Source organism: Aphis gossypii, chromosome X (assembly GCF_020184175.1).
Source record: "Aphis gossypii isolate Hap1 chromosome X, ASM2018417v2, whole genome shotgun sequence".
Taxonomy (NCBI): domain Eukaryota; kingdom Metazoa; phylum Arthropoda; class Insecta; order Hemiptera; family Aphididae; genus Aphis; species Aphis gossypii.
The window spans coordinates 64,520,497-64,543,885 of record NC_065533.1 but is presented as its reverse complement, the minus strand read 5'-3'; the positions used below and the strand labels follow the sequence as shown (position 1 = coordinate 64,543,885).

General features: G+C 28.7%; 1 protein-coding gene across 1 annotated transcript in view; it reads left to right on the top strand.

Annotated features, from left to right (window-relative positions):
• The window catches only part of LOC126551913 (uncharacterized), a 51,196-nt gene that overhangs the window by 4,183 nt on the left and 23,624 nt on the right, over nt 1–23,389 (top strand). The window contains exons 3-7 of the mRNA XM_050206304.1: nt 8,530–8,559; nt 10,361–10,506; nt 13,607–13,724; nt 14,777–15,033; nt 16,205–16,420. Of these exons, the coding sequence (XP_050062261.1) occupies nt 8,530–8,559; nt 10,361–10,506; nt 13,607–13,724; nt 14,777–15,033; nt 16,205–16,420 (767 nt within the window). The remainder of the gene's footprint in view (nt 1–8,529; nt 8,560–10,360; nt 10,507–13,606; nt 13,725–14,776; nt 15,034–16,204; nt 16,421–23,389) is intronic.

The following is a 23,389-nucleotide window of genomic DNA, read 5'->3' as shown; positions in this document are numbered from 1 at the left end:
GCTCAACATAGTACATTTAATTTGTATGTAGTTTTGATGAAATGACTCTAATGTCATAAACAAAAATCGCATTAAAAAATTCATTTAAAAACTTGTTTGTATTTTAAATTCTGAACGAAGCGATTGAATTGATTGTACAATGATGTGGGTTTTTTTTTTTGTTTTTGCATTTGTACAGCATAACTATTGTTGAAATAATTCTTCAATTTCAAACTTCAGGGGAGGTTTTCTTGGTGCATTTTAGAGGCTAAATTTTTCTAGTAGTTTTCAAAAAAAAAAATAGTGACGGAAAACTGTAATTTTTTCACAAAATCAATTTTTGACAAAATCGATTATTTAGTTGTAATTTAAAAACTAAACACTATGTAATGTATATATTTGAAATTTTGATTAAATGCTTGTATTAATGTTATCGATGTACAGTTAAATTTTCAAAATATTTTTGTTTTAGCTATTTATTTATCTATTTGTTTAACTGAAAATTTAAATTTTTTTCTGAGTATTTTTTTTAAGTGTCGAAAAAAAATTTTGGGTGCCAAAAAAAACTTAAAAGGTTAACATTTAAAAAAAATGTTTCTTATAAGTGGTTCTTGTAGTAGTTAAAAAAAAATCATTCACACAATTTTTTTATAAGCATTTAAATTTTTTTGAAGTATGTCAAAGTTGTGAAAATATAATGTTTGTAGTTGAAAATTCATAATATTTTTTTATTTTTTATGATGTATGTTTTTTTTTTTGTGTCTGTGTACAGCATAACTAGTCGAAATAATGCTCCAATTTCAAAGTATGGGGGTGGTTTCCGTTGTAAAAATGAATATTATAGAGTATTACAGAGGTGAAAAGTTAACATTTTCCAACAGTTTTTTATATTATACTACTCTTTGACATTTTTGATATTTATATTGTACACATCTTTACATGTAGTTTGATGATAGAATGATATTATTGATTATTTGATTATTTAGATTATTATTATTATTATTATTATACCATATTTTATATCAATATTATTTTTATTTTTTCTATTTTAATTAATTAACACTTTACATAATTACTAGTTACTACGTAGGTAAAAAACTTATATTTATATAATATACTTTATGTATATAATAGTACAAAGTGTCCGCGTTCTGCAATGTACCTTTTTACCAGACCGTACTATGTGACCGCGTTTCGCACTTTTAATGCCTGACCGACGACCGTACAAAGTGACCTAGAATCTTTCGGCACGGCTGTTTCGGCGCGAGGAAATTTCTGCGCGGTGTTTTTTTTTTAAATTAACTATTACTATTATGAAAAATAATCTTAATAAAATTGTCAATACCTAGTGCAATCCTACCAAATATATCTGTTATCGTGTAACGTAAGAACCGACTATATGTCTATATAGGTAAAATAAAAGTATAGGTTATTAACCCACAGCAGTTAAGATAAAGTGATGATTATGTATACGTGTAGTGTATGAACTGTAAAGCAATCAGTGTAATCCAAAATCTATATCTTCAGATAATCTTATAATCTTTAGAAGATAATTATATAAGTCAAACTAACCGTAATGGTCGAGGAAGAAGAAATGCGTATTTTCTAATCCAGTTCTCGACCTATCATCATTGCTGCACAAAAATTTATACTTACTTAAAATGTCTATTTTATTATCGAACCGCGAACGTGAAATTTTTGTACTAGACGGTTTCATGTATATCTTCGACAAATTTAATTTTAACCGTACAAAGCGATTTTGGAGGTGTCGCAATAAAGATATATATGTAATTGTTGAATTCATACAGGAATCGATGATTATATTATACAAAAACAAATTAACGACCATACTCATGATTCTGAAGCGGCTAAAATTGAAGTAGTGGCTGAAATTACAAAAATTAAGACACATGCACTTCAAACAATGGAGCCTACATCAGTTGTAATAAACCAGTGTTTCCCAACCATTTTACCACCACGGACCTTTTTCGATAATATTTTATATGTCGCGGACCACCTCAATTTTACGCAAACTAGGAAGACCTTTTTTTTTTGCTCATTAACAAGAATACACAAAATTTATCGAAAAATGTAAATTTTTATTATTTTACTGTACCCTTATTACCCTGATACCTACACACTTATAAAAGAAGAAAATACTTATCGGTCGTCGGCAGAAACAACGATAAGATAACCGTATATTATGGTAAAATAAAATATTTTTCGCTGTTTAAAAAAAAAAAATAATTTTTAATAGAAAACGAAGAAAGGTACCGCGGATCACCTATGACTGGCCCACGGACCACCGGTTGGGAAACACTGTAATAAACGAATGTGTTGGATCTTTATCCGAAGCAGCTAAAGTAAGTACAAATTTCAGACAGCTTTTTGTTTTTACTAGGCCCGTTAATTTAATTTTAGGAACCATAATGTAGTTTAGCATATGAAAGCTAATTAAAAAAAAATATTACATACATTTATATATTTTTATTAAATTATTTAAAAAGATATTCATTGTTGTTTGAATTCAGGCCACTTTGCCAAGTAATTCAACTTTAAAAAAAAACGATTTGCCGAAAACGTAAAGAAATCCAAATGGCACCACATAATCCAGTCGACCTAACTACACTAGACATCCCACCCACGTATACTATGTATTCTTCATCAAACGGTAATAAGGAAATATTTTTACAAAGTGTGTAACGAGAAATCGTTTATACTGCCAATAATTACGCCAATAATACCACTACCACTACCAGTGGAGTACGGCCGAACTAAAAAGTCTGCGGCGCGCACACTACTTCCACACTACGCGCGCAACAGATAGCGCTATTGCGCTCACACTTTTACTTAACTGGCGTGGACGGACGTTTTACCATATTTAAAGGTCGTCCGCCGGCCAATAATTATTAGGAACATCATCGGAGTCGATTAACAAATGCTTAGTGCATATACACGGTAGCAGAAACTACGGATAAATGAACGGAACACGACAAAACGTCGTAGTGGATTCCGGAACAACTGCTGCCCGAGAAGCACGTGACTAGGCATAAATACGACCCGTCGATGGTCAAAAAGCAAGTTATTCTCCTTTCCGATTAGCTAGTTATAGTATGACGGAGATGGTACAGAGGAATACAGCTTGTCTGTATTAACGCCCTGTATCGTGGTCTCCGAAGTACTATAACTACTAATCAACAGCGATCCGACCGTCGACAACGCCGACCAAGCCCAACAGCGATCCGACCGCCGACACCGCCGACTAGGACCAAGCGCAACAGCAATCCAGTCACCAACGCTGCCGATAACCCCGACTTCCGACCGTCTATCTTTGTATACGGACTACGGCAGTACCGTAGCAGTATACCTATACAGAGATAGACGTGTTTTCCTTTCCACGTCCCTCTGGTGGTATTGTGTACGGACTACGGCAGTACCGTAGTAGTATACCTACACAATATCATCCAGACCAACCATTCCCCGCCAGCTGATCACACCCCTTGGACACCGTGAGTCAGACATACACTATTCTATATCTATGTTATTGTATCACATATATGTTTTATGTTCTTTTTATTATATGCTCGAAGAGAAAAAACACATTAAAAGAAAATATTGTAATCTTCTATTAACTGTTACAACTATTGTTTTGTGTTTAAATAAAGTATATGTAAATGACAATTTAAAGAAAATCACGTGTAAAAGTCATTTCGTTACAAGTGATAGTGGTCCAGGTTCTAACAGAATATTAATTTTGCTCGATCTAAGAGCCTTGATATTTTGGAAAATTCGAGCGTTTGGTACATGGATGGTACATTTAAAGTTGCACCTTCATTATTCAGTCAAGTATATGTAATATTAGCTGAATATTTACATGGTATACTGCCTATGGTTTATATTTTACTCCCCGATAAACAATCAGTAACATATGTTTTTAATGTTGAAAAATTTAAGACCGGCTATAAATCAATAAAAAAAGCATTTACCAATGTTAAAATATATGGGTGTTTATTTCATTTGTCGAACAATTTTAAAAAGCAAGTTGGTGCATTAAATCTCACAACTCGATATAACAATGATGCTGATTTTTCTATATCAGTTAAAACGATAATTTCATTAGCATTTGTAAAAATAGAAAATCTTGATTTTGCAGTTGATTTATTAGCTCAAAATCTTGATGAAAATTAAATTATTTATTAGAATGGTTCGAAGATAATTATATAGGTCGAATTAACCGTAATGGTCGGGGAAGAAGAAATGCGCGTTTCCCTCCAGAAATTTGTAATTTATATGATAAAGTCTTAAATTCAGAAAATAGAACAAATAATCATGCCGAGGCAGCAAATAGGAAGTTGAATATTGAAATAGGAGTGTGTGGCCCAACAAATTGGACATGTATAAATTGCCTAAGAAGGGTTTAAACAGGTCACGATGTTTTTATGGCGCAACTAACCGCTAGAGGGAGACCCCTAAAAAATTTAAAAAATATACCGACCTAAATTATCGATTACATAAAATAGTTAGTGAATATAATATAAGAAATTGTATAGACTATTCAAAGGGAATCGCTCATAATATTTCTTTAAAATAAATTTCAATTGTATATTATTAACATTTTTAAAGTATTATTAATTCATTTTTTTTGACTATTTAAAGGGAATCGCTAATAATATTTTTTTTAAATAAATTTCAATTGTATATTATTAACATTTTTAAAGTATTATTAATTCATTTTTTTAAATAATTATAAAATCATTAGGTATCATAATTTATATTTTAACCGTGTAATCATGTATTATAAAACATATAAAACTTTATTGTTATGTTATTTATTTTGTATTTTTAAAATTTATTGTAATATTCAAATAATGATATATTATTATTTGTTTTGTATTTTTAGATTTTATGTGAGTTAATAACCAACATGTTTAAACTGCCGCCTTTTCCTATCGGGACTTTACCATCGGCGCGCGCGATACCGCACGATAACACGACGAATCTCGAACTTTGGACTCCTTCCCCGCCCATGCCCACGACCTGGACGGCTCGGACGTCGTCTCCGTGCCGCCTGTCTGTCTGCGTTCCGACGGTGCCGAACTACAACGGCCCGTGCGCCTTAGGTATCTTTTTATACTCGTGTGTGTGGCGTGTGCCGTAACATTTTTTTTGGTTTGGCCGTGTTTAGGTGTTACGTCCGCAAGTCGCAAGTATCTCGTTGAACTTGAGACAACAATAGTTGTGCGTGATTATTGCCGTGGTGTTTCGGTCGCTGTTCGGAGGATTTGGTACATATTGCGATTTACTCCGACAACCACGTGTGCGACGTAATCTCAGCTCACGGAAATACTGATATTGATGGTGTAAACTCCGTCGTCTGTGTGTATCGTTCCTATTAAATTGAGCACTCGAGTGCACACACCCTGTCGTGTTGGATAATTGCGATTTGGACGTTGTCGGTTGTCCGTTACAATTTGAAGAATTACTCGTCGGTGTCACCGCCGCTGCCGTGAGGTCATTGACCATTGTGCCGCCGCCGTCAACAGCTGATGTCATTGTGCTATCACCTGCCGCCGTCGCCGACGTTGTCATAATATTGTAATCTCACCGCCATCACCGCCGTGGTATCGTTACTATTGTTTTATGTTTTATAATAATTGTCCATAAGACATATTATTATTATTAAAATTATAATTATTATTCGCTGACCGACAAAGAGACGTCTTTAACGGTAGTAACTCTGTAAATATTACTTACGTTCATTATTATTATTCATTTCTATATTATACATTATTATTATACAATCAAATATTGTGTTAACATTCAATAGGTATTAAGAAATCTGTGTCACCTCACCCCCATACCGATGCGAGTCGTCGTAGCTAACCACCATATCTCGTAGGAGTTACGTCGGCGTTGAACACTACACCTTTATCTTACATATATAATCGGTTTTTACGTTATACGATAACAGCTATATTTGGTAGGATTGTACTGTTGATGATTTTATAAAGATTATTTTTCATAATAGTAATAGTTAATTAAAAAAAAAAAACGACGCGCCGAAATTTCCAGCGCCGAAACTGCCGTGCCGAAATGTCCGATTCCCTTTGAAAGGGCGTTCTAGTACGGGATTGGTTAAATTGAGTCCCGGGGAAAAACAGTTGTAGCATGCACTCTATAAAAATAAATTTCATTATTATCAAAGACCGGATTTATATGCATTTTAAAATTAAAAATATGAAAGCAAACATGTACTAAAAAAAAGTCAAAATATGCAAGAAATAGATGTAAAACATACAGAATAAAATTTCAATTTCAATTTTTATTACATTTTATATTTAATTTTAATTTTGCTGTGATAATTATCTATAAGTTTTTTTAAAATTTTTATAAACAAAAAGTGAAATATATAATATAACAAATATGTATTACAAATATGTAATTTGTTAAATTATTGTAATTTAATTTTTAATCATTGATATTTTGTAAAAAATATTTTATTAAAATTGAATTGTAGATAGGTACTTATACATTGGTGATATACTGGTATGAATAGGAAAAAAGTACGAACAATTTAATGTAGTATGTTAAGTAGAAAAACAATAACCTAACCTATTTTTAAGTCTGATATTCTTTGAGACTTGAAAATATATTTGACTTCATTTATACGATATTGTTATTTTTATTAACAATAATAAAATTATAATTATTAATACGAGTATTGTCTTTAGAAATGTTTATAAAAATGAATATTACCTAAATATTTTTAACATTTTCACCAGTATTTTATAAAATGTAATAAATTATATTAGCTTTATGCCATTATATTTGTCTAAATTATTATTATTATTATTATTTTTTACTATTAAGGTACCTGGTTTAACAATAATTTAAAAAAATTTATAATTAGGTTACACTTTTGTAAAATAAAAGTAGTATGCTACTCTCATTACCCGTTCTATGAAAGAAAAAATAATATTGTTTTATTAGATATTAATAATTGACCACTTAATAAGTATAGTTATTACTCATTATATATGTATATAGTTAGACATAATTATTATATAATAACTAGGGCTAGGATTTATATGCATTTGCATGTTTTTTTCCTTAAGTCCAAATTTAATGGTTGTCAGATTTGTCCATGATTTGGCTAATTCTCGTTTAAATAGAACCAATTTATTTTTGCTTATTTTTGCATATTTTGAACACAATGCATATAATTGCATATTTATAGATTTTTGGAATTTTGACTTTTTTTTAACTTAAATTTTCAAATTTTTATAATTTATTGTTAATTTTAAATGGTGTTTTTTTCATAAAATCGATAATTTTTGGTTTATCCGTCGAATTATTGTAAATATAAAGTATAAATATTATCTATCTAAGAAATCGATATTGATTAACTCCAGGATAAATCGCATTATTTAAAATATGCACCAATAACATCGTGTGATGTGGAAAGGAGTTTTAGTCAGTATAAATCTATTTTACGTTCAAATCGCTGGATGTTTGTATTTGAAAATTATTGAAACAACACATTATAGTAGCATGTAATAATGATATAATATAAACTAATATTCAATATTTTAATGTAATAATAATACAATTTTGAATTATGATAAATAATAATACTCTAGAAATAATAAAAATTTGTTTTTGCATATTTTTGCATATTTTGGTAAATAAAATGCATATTTTACAACTTTTTATTGCATATAAATCCTAGCCCTAATAATAACTATAATATTTATATTTTAATGCCTGTTGTCACAAGTAAAGTTTTAAAGTTTACCAACATGTATTTTACTAAGAATACATAGTAATTAATTATTACCTAGTTTATAAATTATATACTTTTATGTCAGTTGCCTTTTAAAAACTAGATACAAATACACACTGATTATCATTGGAACGGTAATATAATATGACCACTTATATTAGTCTTATTACGATCATTCAGTGTAGGATGTCGAAACTGTACAAGTTTTTTGTTTTACAATTGTCGCGTTTGACGAAATTCCGTTAGGTTATGCGAAATAACTAATACTTAGAACGATCCTATGGTGGACGGGGGTCCATTAGTACTATTCCGCCGGGCATGGGCGTAGGTAGGAAATATTTTCATAGGTGGTTTGATATAGGTATACATTCAATTTGATATACAATATTTATTTTAAAATTGTTTTATCTTTTAGTTAGTTTCTGAGATTATCTAGTACTTACAAAAAATGCAAACAAAATTGCTGTATATTATATAAATTATCTACATATACTTAATATATATACCTATACACTACCTATATACTTAATCAATATAATAATTATTATACACATAAAACATTGATGAAAGTTTGACGAAAATTTTTATTTCAAGAACTTGGTATTAATTTTATGTTGTGTGGAGGTTTAAACTAATAGAGATATTGTGAAATTATAACCTTGAAGATACACTAATAAATAACGTATAATCTATATATAACAATATCCTAATACTATAAAAAAAAATGATATATTTAAAGACAATTTAGTGTTTGTTTTTGATTACAGGAAAATCATTGATCTTAGATGATACTGTTCGTAAGTATTTTTATTTATTGCATAATATATTAAACATTCTATTAATATAAATAATGTTTTTGTTTATTACACATAACTAGCTGTCCCGACATGGCGTTCCCCGTGTATTAGTTTATTTTTTGGCATTTTCGTGTCGTGTGTTAGTATTTACTGTAATATTAAAAGTATGAAGTATCTATATTGATATTCGAAAGTGTTCGAAAGTGTCTATTATACATCGTAAAATACTTATTACTCAGTCAATTTATACGAATTAAAAAATAAAAATGGATAAAGATCTGTGATTAATATAATTTTTAGACATTATATTACGTTTAGGTCTCAATTCCAAATACATTATAAACACTTTTCATTATATTGTCACTTTCTATTAAAGCTACTGTATATACTATGTAGCTATATAAAATCTATGCAAACTTTTAAGAGCCCCTCTTTTACCCCCTTAGAGGTTGAATTTTGAAAAATTATTTCTTAGTGTGCCCCTACATTGCTTAAAGAACCTTTGTACAAGATTTCAAGTCTCTAGACCCAGTGATTTAGTCTGGGCATTGAAGAATGAATAGAGGTGGTCTCCTATATGTATATAGATTATATAATTATAATATATACATTTAATTGTGTATCTAATAGTAACGTTATCTTATATAAAACTAATTTCTAACTTAATATATTCATGTATACGAGGGTTGTTATGCCCAGATAGATATAAGTACTCCTTTGAACTATGCACATTCAAATAAACAAATCACTAATTATTGTTATTTGTAATTATGTATTATGAACGTTAATAATATTATTACATTTATAATAATATTTACTTTTTCATACACATTATACACTACAATAATGATAGTATGATCAGCTAATAAATAATTAAACTGAAAATGTGTACCAATTGTGAATGAAGTTCACCATTTAAATATAATTTAAAGACTACGAACTATGGGTGAAGAAATTTAATCAATCCAATATCTAAAAGAATAAGTGGGAAGTACATGAGTTTATTCTTAATTAATATACACGTACCAAATGAATATACTAAATGTAAAAAATACCCGTAGAAGAGCATTTATAACAATGATGTAATAAAAATATTTTACGAAATACCAAAAATCATGATTACAATCATTCACTTCAATTCCAAGTATAGTTCGTTTGTTTGTTTGTTTTTTTTTTTTTTATTAAAAATCTATGTTTAATATTCACACAGAAAACACAACAAGTAAATTGAATACTACTCGTCTATAATAATACTAATAGTTGTATTAATTGTCTTGAAGGCGGAAAACCGTCTATCAATAATATCTCCTGTGTTAGGCAAGGCCCATCTATTGACCATTTTATTTTTAATCACATTGGAGGGTTGCTGTGGTTGGTTATAGAAGACATACGGGAAATAAAAGGGTTTTGGCTTGAATGAAACTTTTTGTAGTGTCGAGTGGTTATTTCATTGACTGTTGAGATTCGTAGATCCTTGTGTAGTGCGTCGATGGTCATATACCATTAGGTTAGACTGGAAAGCTTGTATCGGTCTTATATTAATCAGTTTAGCTTGGCCCCAGATTTGAATAATAAGATTTTTTAAAAATATTATTTATAAACTTACTTGTTTTATTGCAATGTGTTCGATATATTTGATAAACTCTACTACTTGTCACAAAACTGTGTTGCTTACGTAAAATAGGTATACACCAGCAATCATATTATTATACCTATTAAAGTTGTCAGAACAAAAGCAAATTTCATGTTGTTTTAAAAATTATTTTTTAGTTATAAAACTAGGGTTGCATTTCATTTTCAGCAATTGAACAACTATGGAGTGAACTTCTTGAAACTGGAACTGACACTTATAGAATTAAATTTCATAACCAATTAATAAACCGATACAAAAAATACAACAAAAACGGTTTATTTGCAAGAATACATGAAAATATTACGGGAAAGAAAGTAAATAAAAAATGAACATTATAAATATATACAATAATCAATAAATGTCACTAACACATAAACACACATGAATATATATATTATTTCTATGTATAAATATACTTAAATGTAGATTGCCTACACAAAAAATAATGAATAACCTTTAAAAATGGCAAAAAATTCCAACTTAAAACGATTAATTTTATAAAAACAACTTGATATTTGATTCTATTGTTATTTCTTAACACATATTTCTTAGCCTTTGTTCATATTTATTTTATTTTATTTTTTTTGAACTGTACCAAGTTTGATACTTAAAAATTTAATAACTGCTTGTGAATTTGGTTTATGGCGAGCTCAAAAAATAATTTAATATTAAATAATAAACTTTTTTTTTAAAAAAAGGTAGGATATGTTTATATTAAAAATATATTGGGGGAAATTGTCCTAGTAGACCGAAAACAGTCTTTAGGAAAATTTCCGGAGGGGGTGGAGGTCCGCAATTCTTGTAGTGCAAATGCTTTTGATTTTAACACAGATAATGAAAATAATAGGTACATTAGGTTTAAAATATTCAGAACCAACTAAAACAGGAGAAATACTTGGTTCAAAAATTGGAAATAGTAGAAATGTGTGAGAATAGATTTATTTTCATGTGTAGGAATCGGTTATAATGATTGTTGTGTTAATATGCCTGCTACTCGTATTATTGCATTTTAATTGTCCTCGTGAAGATAAACAGAACCAATTAAATCTTGCTTGTCTTTTAATATGTCTATTTGATAAACTAATTGTGATATGTGACATACATCAGTTGTATCATCAAATAAAATACAGTTTTATTTAGCCTTCTGTATTCGATTAAATACAATTTAAAGAACTTCAATGTCACAATCATTTATTAATTAATTTGTCGATATTTTATTAACATTAAAAGTGTAATTATTTTTAGCTGTCATTAAATGATTTTCCAAAACTATATTTTCATTATCTATTCGGAACCTTAATAATGAACGAAAATTCTCTTCAATTGCAATAATTCATATTAAGTAATGAACTGCCAATCAGGTAGCCTCTTATAGGTAACTATATTCTGTTATCTAGGTACTATTAAATACTATTTTTATTATTGGAACAAGTCTTTCTCTATTTTCATTTTTCAAAAACTTGCTGTATACGTAAAGTTTCAACTAGTTTCTAATATCGTATGTTGAATTTTTATATACTTAAATGGATGATTCACCTTCAACTATTGCCAACTTATGATACTGAGTTTGAGAATTAAAGTCTACGTCTCCATGTTTCCTTAATAAATTAGCAAATTTTATTAAGAATTTATTCACCAATTTTTAACAGATATTGTTTTTACCTAGTAGAATATCATTACTAAAACTGACGCAACTTTTCCAAAAAAGACCCTTTTTCACATCGGAATAAACTAACTAAGAATAAATTGATAAATGTGATGATTGTAACCTAACTTTTCCAGGGGTGAGGACCTAGTGATTTTTAAAAATCATAAACTTAGTAAAATCATTAATAGTATGTATGTGATCTATAAAGTTACTAATATCATAATTTTCAGATAAAGTAGTATATTCAAATCTGTTTGGAAACAATATCGTAAAAATTTATTCTTTGTTGCAAAATCTAAGATTTATATTTAAAATCAACATAGGTATTTTGAGTGATCAAAAAAATGTTTTTATTTAATGTTAATATACTTAAAAAAAATGATTTGAATAAGTTACCTATCCAAATACTGTTTTTATCTCCAACACCGTTGTTTACAATAAATGATGAACACCTTTTCTTATTTATAGTTCATAAGAATTGTATCGAAATTTATTAACTAGTAGATTATTTTCTTATTCATTGAAATTATATCACTTAAAGTGATTTGATATTTATAAAAAAACGTTTAACAAGGAAAGGTTTAATATTTGGGGTTTTATGGGTAGACTTACAGTATGGTAGAACCTTTGGTAGTGCTACTGGCGGGATGACTGTCTCTATTATGACTATGGTCGTCTTAAGCGTTTGCAACCGGTGAAGGCACTGTGGACGGCGGCTATGGCGGTCTCGAAGGCGGCGCAGTACGGAGGCGAAATGGTAGTTACTCGTCTGATTTAGTTTGGACCAATATTAATTTAGTCCCTAAATCAGAGGAGTAAGTTTGACGGTGGTCGAACTACTTCGGACGGCGGTCTCGAAGGCGGCGAGGCGTAAATACGATGATTCACTTTACCGGGACCCGTCACCAGTTTCAACCAACTATAGATGACTCCATGTAAACTGTTTGTCGCCGGTAGAGTGAATCGGAACCGATACTGTCGATTTTTGCAGCTGTGTATATTTGTATGCTGTTCTGGCATTCTCCGCGTAGTAATAATGATCGATGGCAATTGCGGTTTTTGGTGGTATCTGTTGGTATAGTTTTCGCGGAGCACGCTGTAATATTATGGTAGTACATGATTAAGGTGACGCTTAATGTATATGTACCATCAGATTACTGGTAACAGGATTTTGATCAATTAGTACTGCTGGTACAACGTCGTTCACGCTATCTAGTGTGGGTGCCCGGCACATGTTATTGGGCACTGCACGCATATTAATACGCATACGGTTGACTGGTAGCGCGTTGGCGCGCGATTGCGGCACCCGTCGATCGTATCAGTTTCAATTTTCTGCACCGTACGCGATGTTTACTATGGTTGTGCGCGCTATTGTGCGAATGGTAAAATGGTCTCGTTACACCGTATTTACTTTAGCTGTGGGAGTTTTAAACAATAATTTATGATGAAGTTACACCCAATCATTAAATTATAAATAAATGAACAAACATCAATTAACATATACAATTATCTAGTAAAATATAACATACTTGGTAACAATAAAATATTTAATTATAAAATGTACGAGTGTCTTCAAAAAAATTATTTGGTTTAGTTTAAATAAATTTTACCTAGATACCCACTGAGTTTTATGAAAAAAAAAAATTATGAGCATTATATATGGATATATGATAAATTAAACTAATAAATGTTTTTATTTTATAAGTTATGTATGTATTACGAATGTATACTAATATAATAATTATGGTAAACAAAATTATTTTTAGAAAAACTTATCAGAAGAGTATAAAGAGTATATGGTATTAATTCAATCGTACTATAATGCTGCAAGTACATATTATTTTTCTAAGAACTATCAATTTGCATATAAAGTGGTCACTGATGGTAAATATTATAACACACACATATATATATTATTAATATTGTTAATTGGATAATATAAAATAAAAAATAGGATATTATTTTTTTTTCTAGTTTTTAAATTGATCAATTTGATTAAACCAATCTAAAATATTTTTAAAAGAAAAAATAATATTTTTTTTAGTTTTTCGGGATAATTCATTGTAGATTTTGTAAGATATAATTGAGGACATAAATAATTTCTGTCAATAAAAAAAAGCAATCAATTTAAGTATCGTGGTTATTTATATTCTCAAATTCTGAACGTGGCGATGAAAGTTTTTATTTTACAATGAAGTGTGTGTACAGTGTACACAATACGTTGTGGATACAATGATTCGATTTTGAATTCTGTCATCAAAGATGTTCCCTTAGTTATTTTAAATTAAATAAAAAAAAATATTTTCTGTGTTATATGATTATTATAAAAAATTATATTTTTACAAAATTCCTTAAATTCACGAAAATGTAGATATCATTCTATTTTATTTTATGCAAACAATAATTTAATGTCATACTCACATATAATTATTGATATTAAAAACTTTTGATATAAATTCAATTACTGATAAAATGGATATTCTGTATAGTAAGGTAACTTAAAAATTAACACAAATTTGTTACAATGAAGTTAAAAACATGTGGTTTCCTTAGAATTAGAGAAGGTATAGCTGAAGAAGGACTCTACCGCAATATAAAAAGCTAGTTTCTTGGAAACACAGAGACCTTTGATAAAACCACTAAATACTCTCTGATTGGCATAACCGTGTAGTATTTTTCAGCAGTATATGTTCGCCAGCTACATCAGAAAATCACTTATTAACAAATTAATTAGTGCAATATTTAATTAGTGATTTATGTTACCTTACTATACTATTACCTTTATTAATATTTAATTGTTTTCATTTATTGATATACCTACTGATTTGCATATTGTGAAGATTAGTCATATTATGAATAGGTGTTAGAATTCGATTTATTATTATTATTTTTTAATATAAATGTAATTTTGTTAAATATGGGATTTGTGTTTTCAGGTTTAGATTTTTTCAATTCAATAAGAGAAAAATTATATTCTAATGATTATAAAACACAAAAAAAACATGTAGATACATGGAATTTACTATTACTAACATTGAAATTAGATATAATGACTACTGAATTAAACAATTTTGGAGATACTGGTAATTTAAGGATGGCAATACGAGATGAAGAAATAAAATTTGATCGACTTGGTTACGTTAAACCATTTCCCAGTTCAGCAGTATTATTGTTTCGACATTATTTTTTATATGTGAGTACATTTGATTTATAAAATATCAGTTAAATATTAACAAATGGCCAAGATTTGATAGAGGAGAGCAGAGAGGGTACGGTCCTGGGCTCATATTTATCTCCAAAAGGCTACGTTATATTAGTTGCAGACGAATTATTCAAAGTCACAATTATAATATACCAATTGCGGATACTTCTTTGAGTTAGCCGAGTGATAATCATTTCACTTGATCAGTGAGTTTTGGGTGTCTATAACTCGGTTACTAAATAAAAATGAATAAGTCGATTATCACGTCTGAGAGTTCAGTTAGTTAACAGTTTTCATTGGGTGTAAAATATTGTGCCCGGTGTTTTTTTGTACTTAAAAAATAAATATTTACCGAAAATGGTAGATGAGTTTCTAGTCATCAGTCATGATAAATATGATGTTTAATAACATAATATTGATAAATATTTTTTAATCTAATTAATTTAATCCAACTACAAAAACAAATTTCAACTACAAAATGATTAAAAATGGTTTCAAATCCCATATAACTTAAATTTTTAAAATTTCTTTTATCTTCAACCTTTAATTCGAAGAAAAAAATCAACAGTATGGTCTTGAAATAAAATACCAAGTTATACTACACAAACAATAGGTGTTATATTTCTTAATAATATGAAAAATAAGTAAAATTACTTATAACTGATCAAGTAATATAACTTATTGAAATAATTGTTATAATTTGATAAAATGTACAAAAAAAAATTATATAAAGTAATAAAGCAAATACCTATTAGTTGATAAGTATAATATGCGACAAAGATTAAACTTGTTGTATACAACTCAATAAGTCTCAGTTAGAACTAGTGTAGAACTAAAACTTCATAGAAATCAGTTTTACGAAACTTTATTTATAAGACATAATTAATTACAGAACTAGATAATTCTTAAAAATACTGGTACCTATTATAGATACCTAGATACACTAAGTGATTTAAGCTTGATGAATTATGATTGAATTTATGACGGCCATATATTTTTTTTAATAAATTTATAGGTTATTAATTTATTAGTTTGATCTAAATTCTAAAGTTAAGTAAAAACTAATCATTAGAAATATACCTACAATTTTTAAAATACTATATGATAATCACATTACGTTTATTTTTTAATTAAATTGTTTACCTTATTATATCATTCTCAGGAGAACAATATCACGAAGGACAAAATTCAAATATTGCATAAATTAAGGAGATGGTTAAATAATGAGAAGTTATGGACGGAGTTAGACGACGATATTTTGTATAGAAAACACATTTCTATGTACAAGTTCTTAGTACTTTTCACCATAAGTTCTGAACAAGGAGACAAATTAAGTAATATACTTAAAGCAATCGAAAAACCGGTCTTATCCATTGAAGTAAGTACAATATTATAGTTATCATTGAAAAAACAAATTGAAAAAGTCAACATTTAACATTGTTTACAACAACGGGCCTTACTAAGACGTACGTTGGACGCTAAGTCCTCCGGACCTTCGTGAGTGGGAAAATTTAAGTGACTAACAATTTGCTTATAATGCAGAGCACAATATAATAATAAAATAACAAGAAGAGCAATAAAATACAAATAATAATAAAAGGGATAACAATATTATAAAATCATTAATACAAGGTACAAGGGGAGGGGCTGGGATCACCGTCTGGCCTGTACCACTGCAACTGTGACTGTGGGTATTGAGGTGGTGATGAACGGCTGAGCTGTGGGATATCGCGAGCAAGCGATCGTTCGGAAAAGCCTTTTGTCGTACTGGACACTGGTGTGGAGCGACACGTACACGAACAAGCGAATGCGTAGCGGAGCAGCGAGTTGACACGTGGTTCACGTGTGTGCACCTGAGCGTAGCGCAATGCGTTGACAACAACAACCAAAGAACTCGTGAATCAACGGAGAACGGACTGTACAGCAACAGTAATTACACGTAGAGCAACGGAGCGCTAACGATACCAAAGCAACGCAAATAATCAAGCTTAAACGGCACAAAAAAAAACGTGGTTTTGCGTACAGATGGTACGGACGAGGAAACGCGTACACTTTCACGGACGGAACCGAACAGAAAGCACAACGAACGCACCGGTTCGCCAGCGACAAAACGCTGTTAACGACAGTCTAGCCAACATAGCATTGCGGCTGACGGCGCGTAGCGAACATGACCATAGTACATAGCGCGACATCCGACGGCGGCAACTCGACAGTCAAAAAGATCGAACAAATATGGTGATGCAGTATTTCATTGTTAGAATATTTTAATTACAATTGACACAATGTAAAAATGTAAATTACCATTATTTCAACTTGAGTTAACATTTTTAAATGAAAAAAAGTGGGAACCGTTTTGCTGTACATTAGATGCCGTGTGGACCACAATAATATAACTATAATAGCAGTGTTAAATTTGAATCCAATGATAGATATCATTACATTATACTAAAAACGATTCCGAATGGAGATAATTTGTCAGCCTAGGATATATTTCCAGTGGTTGATGAAAAAGGAGGTTTATGTTTTAACGGCCTGAATAAACCAAAGTTTAAGTCCTTTTCTAATGATTGTTTGCCTGATTTATGAAAAATTTTGTATTCAATTTGCAACTCTTAGCTACTGATATAAAAATTTTTATGATTCATACCCACAAAATAATTTGCAAATAATCATGATTTTGTCGAATTTTTGTCAATATTTGAACTTAAAAAGCCAATTAAAAAAAAATTTGTCTATGTATTCTTATAATTTTTGAATCACTTTAAGAATAACTTTTGAGTAACTTTGTATTCTATTTTCAAATATTTTGAATTAGCCAAAAAAATCGTATCGATATTTATAAAAAAAAAAAAATTAAACAAACACGAATACTTCAAATGCCTTAAAATAAGCAAAATATTTTGAAAATTATACCCTGTAAAGAAAATACCAACCATTGATTAAATGTACATAGATAGCCCACGTCAATTGGCATAATGGAAAGTAGTTAATTAATAACGCAACATGTCAATAGAGAGCGTATAGTGTCACGATTACAAATTAAATTATTATGATGGGAATAAAATACTAAAAATAAACAGTAACGCCGTAAATACTAAATCGTCGTCGTCTGCTGTTCATTCTTGGAAATTTGAGATAAGAAATAATGTAAAATCATATTCGTATAGCATAATATTATTACTTATTTATTTATATTTTTCATTTGATATTTCATACAGTTTTTAGTGGGTAGTGAATTAGTAGGACACATTTTGTGTAGTGAAAATTGTTACCTTGTTGTTTCATGATATGTTTATTATATATTTAATTCCTTATTAAAGACCAGAAAAGTGGGGGGAAATATAGTTTGTGCAGTCAGAAAAAAATCAATAAAAAAAACCCAGACTTAAAGAATTCAAAACAGGTTAATTATAATTACTAATAATAATATAAAATATTAAAATTTAAAATTTATAGTTATAGGTTAAGTAAAACAAAATACAATTTAAAAAAAATACATTGTTTGGTATACATTTTATAAATTGGATCAAACATTTTTTAATATTTTCAACTTAGATAACGTTTGAACTTTCATATTTCTAGATTTTCAGTTAAAATCTCTTAGTAATTTACATTGGATAAGATGCATTGTAACAAATTCTATGTGAGTGATACATTCTAAATCAATATCAAAATTAGGCCATATATTTTTAATTATTGATTTTTTAATACTTAATCCAATTTGTAGTTTATACGGTTTTTTTAAAACAATTTTTGACAGTAATTTTTGACATAGTGAAATGTAATTTGTAAAATTATCTGTAGGTACATTCAAGGCAAAGTGACCTGATTTTGATCCATATGCTCTACAAAAAATTAAATACTCTTCATCACTAAAATTAATTGGTGTAGCTGTTAGCATAAATTGTTGACATTTTTTACAATTGAACTTTTCAATGCATTTTTTACCCAAATATCCACTGAAATATCTATCAGAACACTTAGAAAGAGATACTACAGGAGTTTCAATAGATTCATCATCATCAAATGAAAAAGATAAAGATGAACAACTATTCATTGAGTCATCGTTATTATCATTATTTTCCCATACATTTGTATGTGAATCAACTATTAAGATATTATGGTCACTATCGGCTTCACAGTTTGAAGCTATTGAAGGTTTCATCAAATGCATTTTTGTCATCATTTTAAAAGTTATTCTAAAAGTCCTTGTAGTTGGATTGTTAGAATATCCACCTTTTTGCTGAAAAACTGAAAATGTGTTTTCAATCGCATCTTGATGTCACCTGCAGTTAGCAAATAATGAAAACCTATTTTCTTTTGTTCTTCATACACGCCCAATATTGCATTTATTGTCCACTCTAAGTCTCTAAACCATCAAAAGTATATGGCCGACCATGTCCTTTACATTTTTTTAATTGTGAACACCATTGTTTAGCTTCTTCTAACTGCAAACGTATTAATTGTCTTTCTTCAGAAATAGCACATTTATAAGGATTTGAACAATAAAGAGATTGACTATTCAAACAATCAAATAAGTTATTTATTTCTTTTACAAACTCAGCAGTATGGGCAGCAGTTGGTGATTTTAACTCTTGAGTCATAATACAAGTACGCATAGTGGCATACATTGAGTTACTAAATATTTGTAAAGCAAGTTTACAAGACATTTTTTTAAAAGGGCAAGGATTAATATGAGAGTCAGTAATTTTTAAAAGAGAGCGAGAAGTTGAACTACGTTTATCAATCATATATGTTTTTTTTATATCTTGAAAAGAAACTCTATTATTTTTAAATATTAAATCACTGGTTAAAAAATTATTTCTTATATTTTTTATAAGATGTGGAACGTCATAAACTGAAAATATTTTATTTCCATTTACATCAATCCAGGGTTTGTCCTTAGTAAAACCAAGTTTGGTTAAAGCAGATCTATTGTTAGGTCCTTGATCACATATAATAGCTTTCACCTGGAGCTTACAATTTATCAACTGATTAATCTGTTCTAAAATTATTTCTGATAGAGTTGTGGCTTTCATTGACGTAGAAGATAAAAAATATGATACTGGTAATTTCCATGATGAATAAATACCTCTTATCATAAATACCATGGCTTGACTAGCCATGGCTGAAGTCCTCCCAAATGTTCCTAAATCTTCAAAACCTTCTACAATATCTAAAACTTTTGAATATTCTAAAAATCGTTTTATTTTCATTTCATCAAATATTAAGGTACAAAATGTTTCTTCATATGTCATTGAGCTAACTTTCATTTTTATTTGTTGATATAAATTAGAATTAAAACCTGGCTTAAACTTAGAAGCACCAACCCAACGTTTAATAGTTGCTAAACCAGGTAAATTTATTTTTGTTGATCTGAGAAATTTATAAGCTGATGGAGACTTGTAATAAAGTCTAAGGGAAAAATCTTTTTCTAGGTTTGTCCATGGTTTTTTGCTAATGTTTTGACGGATTTGCATTTTAACTAGAGTTTGAGAATCTGTTGATGGAAAACTTGAAGAATTAAAAATATTTTTGTTTTTAAATAAATGTCTTGAATTTTTGAGATTTTTTTTAAGTTTTGCTATGGTTGAACGTTTATTTGCTATCACTTTTTGTTTAAATTCCAGTTTTTTTTTCATTTTTTGTAAGTCATTTAATTGTTTTTTTGTAGTTTCTGTTAGTTTCTGAATTTGTTTTTCAAAATTAGATGAAGATTCTGGCATAGTAAGTGTACTATCTAACCATGATCGAGTTTTTGGAGTTAAAATTGGTGTGTGGTCATTTGATCCTATTGTTAAATTAGTTTTTGTTGGTGTTTGAAAATGAATAGATTTTGGTGATTTAAAGTCAAGACAACTTGAATCAGAATTATCAATAAGTGAAGAGTTTGTAGAAAAATATTTTTGTTTAACTGGAGTTGTTTTAAATAATGAAGGAGACACTGGAATTGATTCATAATTTGAAGAAGATGGATCTAAATTGCACATGTTCTCATGAGGTTTATAAGTGTATTGTTTTTTTGGCGAGCGTACATGAAATGGCACTGGTACAGCAGTTCGCTTTAAAATTTTTTTTGAGAAATTTGAATAATCGTCAGATAAAAAGTGATCAGAACAAATCTTTTTTTTCCTTAAATCTTCAATTTCTAAATGTATAAGATCTGAGTTTCCTATATATTGTAACAGTCATAGAAATTATAATATTAAATATTATGAAATTCAAACAATACATTTCTTTGGATTGAATAATAATGAATAATAATTTTAATTATTCATATAAATTATATTTGGTTTAATATAATTTGGTAAAATAAAAACAAAATAAATTGATATAGATATATTCATTTTAGATTCTGAGCAAGGCAAATATAAATAAAATAAAATAAAAAAATATTTTGGCTCAGAATTGTTTTTTGTATACAATCATTAATAAATTATATATATAATAAAATAAACAAAATTTTATATATGATCAATGATACAATAATATATCAATTAAATCAAACTTAACACCAAGAGCGTCTCTGGCTCTATTTTCAAGGGGGGGGGGGGCGACTTATTGATACAATTTAAAAAAAAACCAAAAATACAAAAATGTATATGTTAACCTATTTAAACAACTAAGAGCGCTATTCTAAAATGTTTAATTATTTTACTTTATTCGGTGTACACTTATTGTATCATAATTACATATAATTACGAAAATATTAAAGTAGGTACTATTAAATAGAAATAAAAACAGAGGCTCTGGGGAGGGCGATCGCCCCATCGCCCCCCCCCCCCCCCCAGAAATACGCCCTTGCTTAACACATCCATTGTAGTGGTCCATTCAATGCTGTACACTGTACAGCAGTGATAATTACCTTTGTTTTTACTAATAGTTTTAAAAAATATTTTAAATTTGATTAATGTTAACCAACTACACCCAATTTTCTACCAGAAACCACTCTCAAAGTTAAATATCAATGAAATTTTACTGATATAGATATTAGATCGTCTATACATACTCATAGAAAATAACATATACTGGCATACAGTAGATATATTATAATATTAAATATTATAATTTGTAATTTAATTAAAATTTGTTTAACAATGTTTTGCAACAAAATAATTGGTATCACGTATTTACCAGAATTTGTAATCCATTGTCTCGATCTTTCTAAATCTTTTGGAAATCCAAATAAACTTAAGTTTGAATTATGTCTTGGATTCTTCCCACATAAATAATAAACACATTTGTTTCCACGAGACATTTTGATGTTGTGTTAATACTTATTCCCAGCCTCCCAGGTTTAGTTATTGTTATTACAAAATTAATATTAAATTTAATACCCAACAGACGCATAAAATTCATAAATCGATATGATTGATATTTGACATTTGTCAATAATGCAAATATAATTTTATAGAATTATATTTTCGCTTATCAATTTATCATTTTATCATACCCATTGTAAAATTCGAACCATTGATCGAGTGATCATAGTTGCAACGAGTTAAAATCTAAAATCAAATCACCACCTGGTGGCAGAAATCCAGAACTAAAATATTTCAGATCCAAATCCATTCAAAAATCGATGCCAATAAATCACATAGCGTGGCCTATCTATGTATATTTAATCAATGTACCAACCTAAAAACTGGTGAAATCTTCAAGTATCTATGACTAATACTTTTTAAAAAATAACAAATATTTAAAATCGTTTGAGGATAAATCGTTATCGCTACGCAATTTCATAAAAATGTAAAATTCATACGCACATAACATTTTTCCTATAATGATGATTCGAGTTCTCTCTAAAGTTATTTGAAGGAAAACTTATAGAAAACTTAATGTTGAATTTTTAACATAAGATATAAATAAAAAAGATTTTATGATTTTTAACTACAAAATTACTTGCAAATTTTCGCGATTTTGACAAATTTCATAAAAATTTGAACTATAAACGCTTATAAAAGAAAATTGTGATTAACGATTTTTGATTTTTTTTTAAATACAATAAGAAAAGCTCATAAGAAACCTTGCATTAAATTGTCAAGTTTTTGGTGATCCAAATTTTTTTAAATCGACACTTCAAAAAAAAATTAAAAAATGAGGAAAATTGAAAATTTCAGTTGTCTATGAATAGTTCAAAAAAGTCAAAATATTTTAGAAATTTAACTTTATATAGACTAACATTAATAAATACTAATATTAATACTATTATTCAACATTTCAAGTATTTACAGTGGTTCATTATTATAGAGTTACAACGATATAAAAAAATTGATTTGGTCAAAAACTTATTTTGCTTAAAAATTCCCGTTTTCCGTCACTTTTTTTTGAAAATTTTTGAAAAATG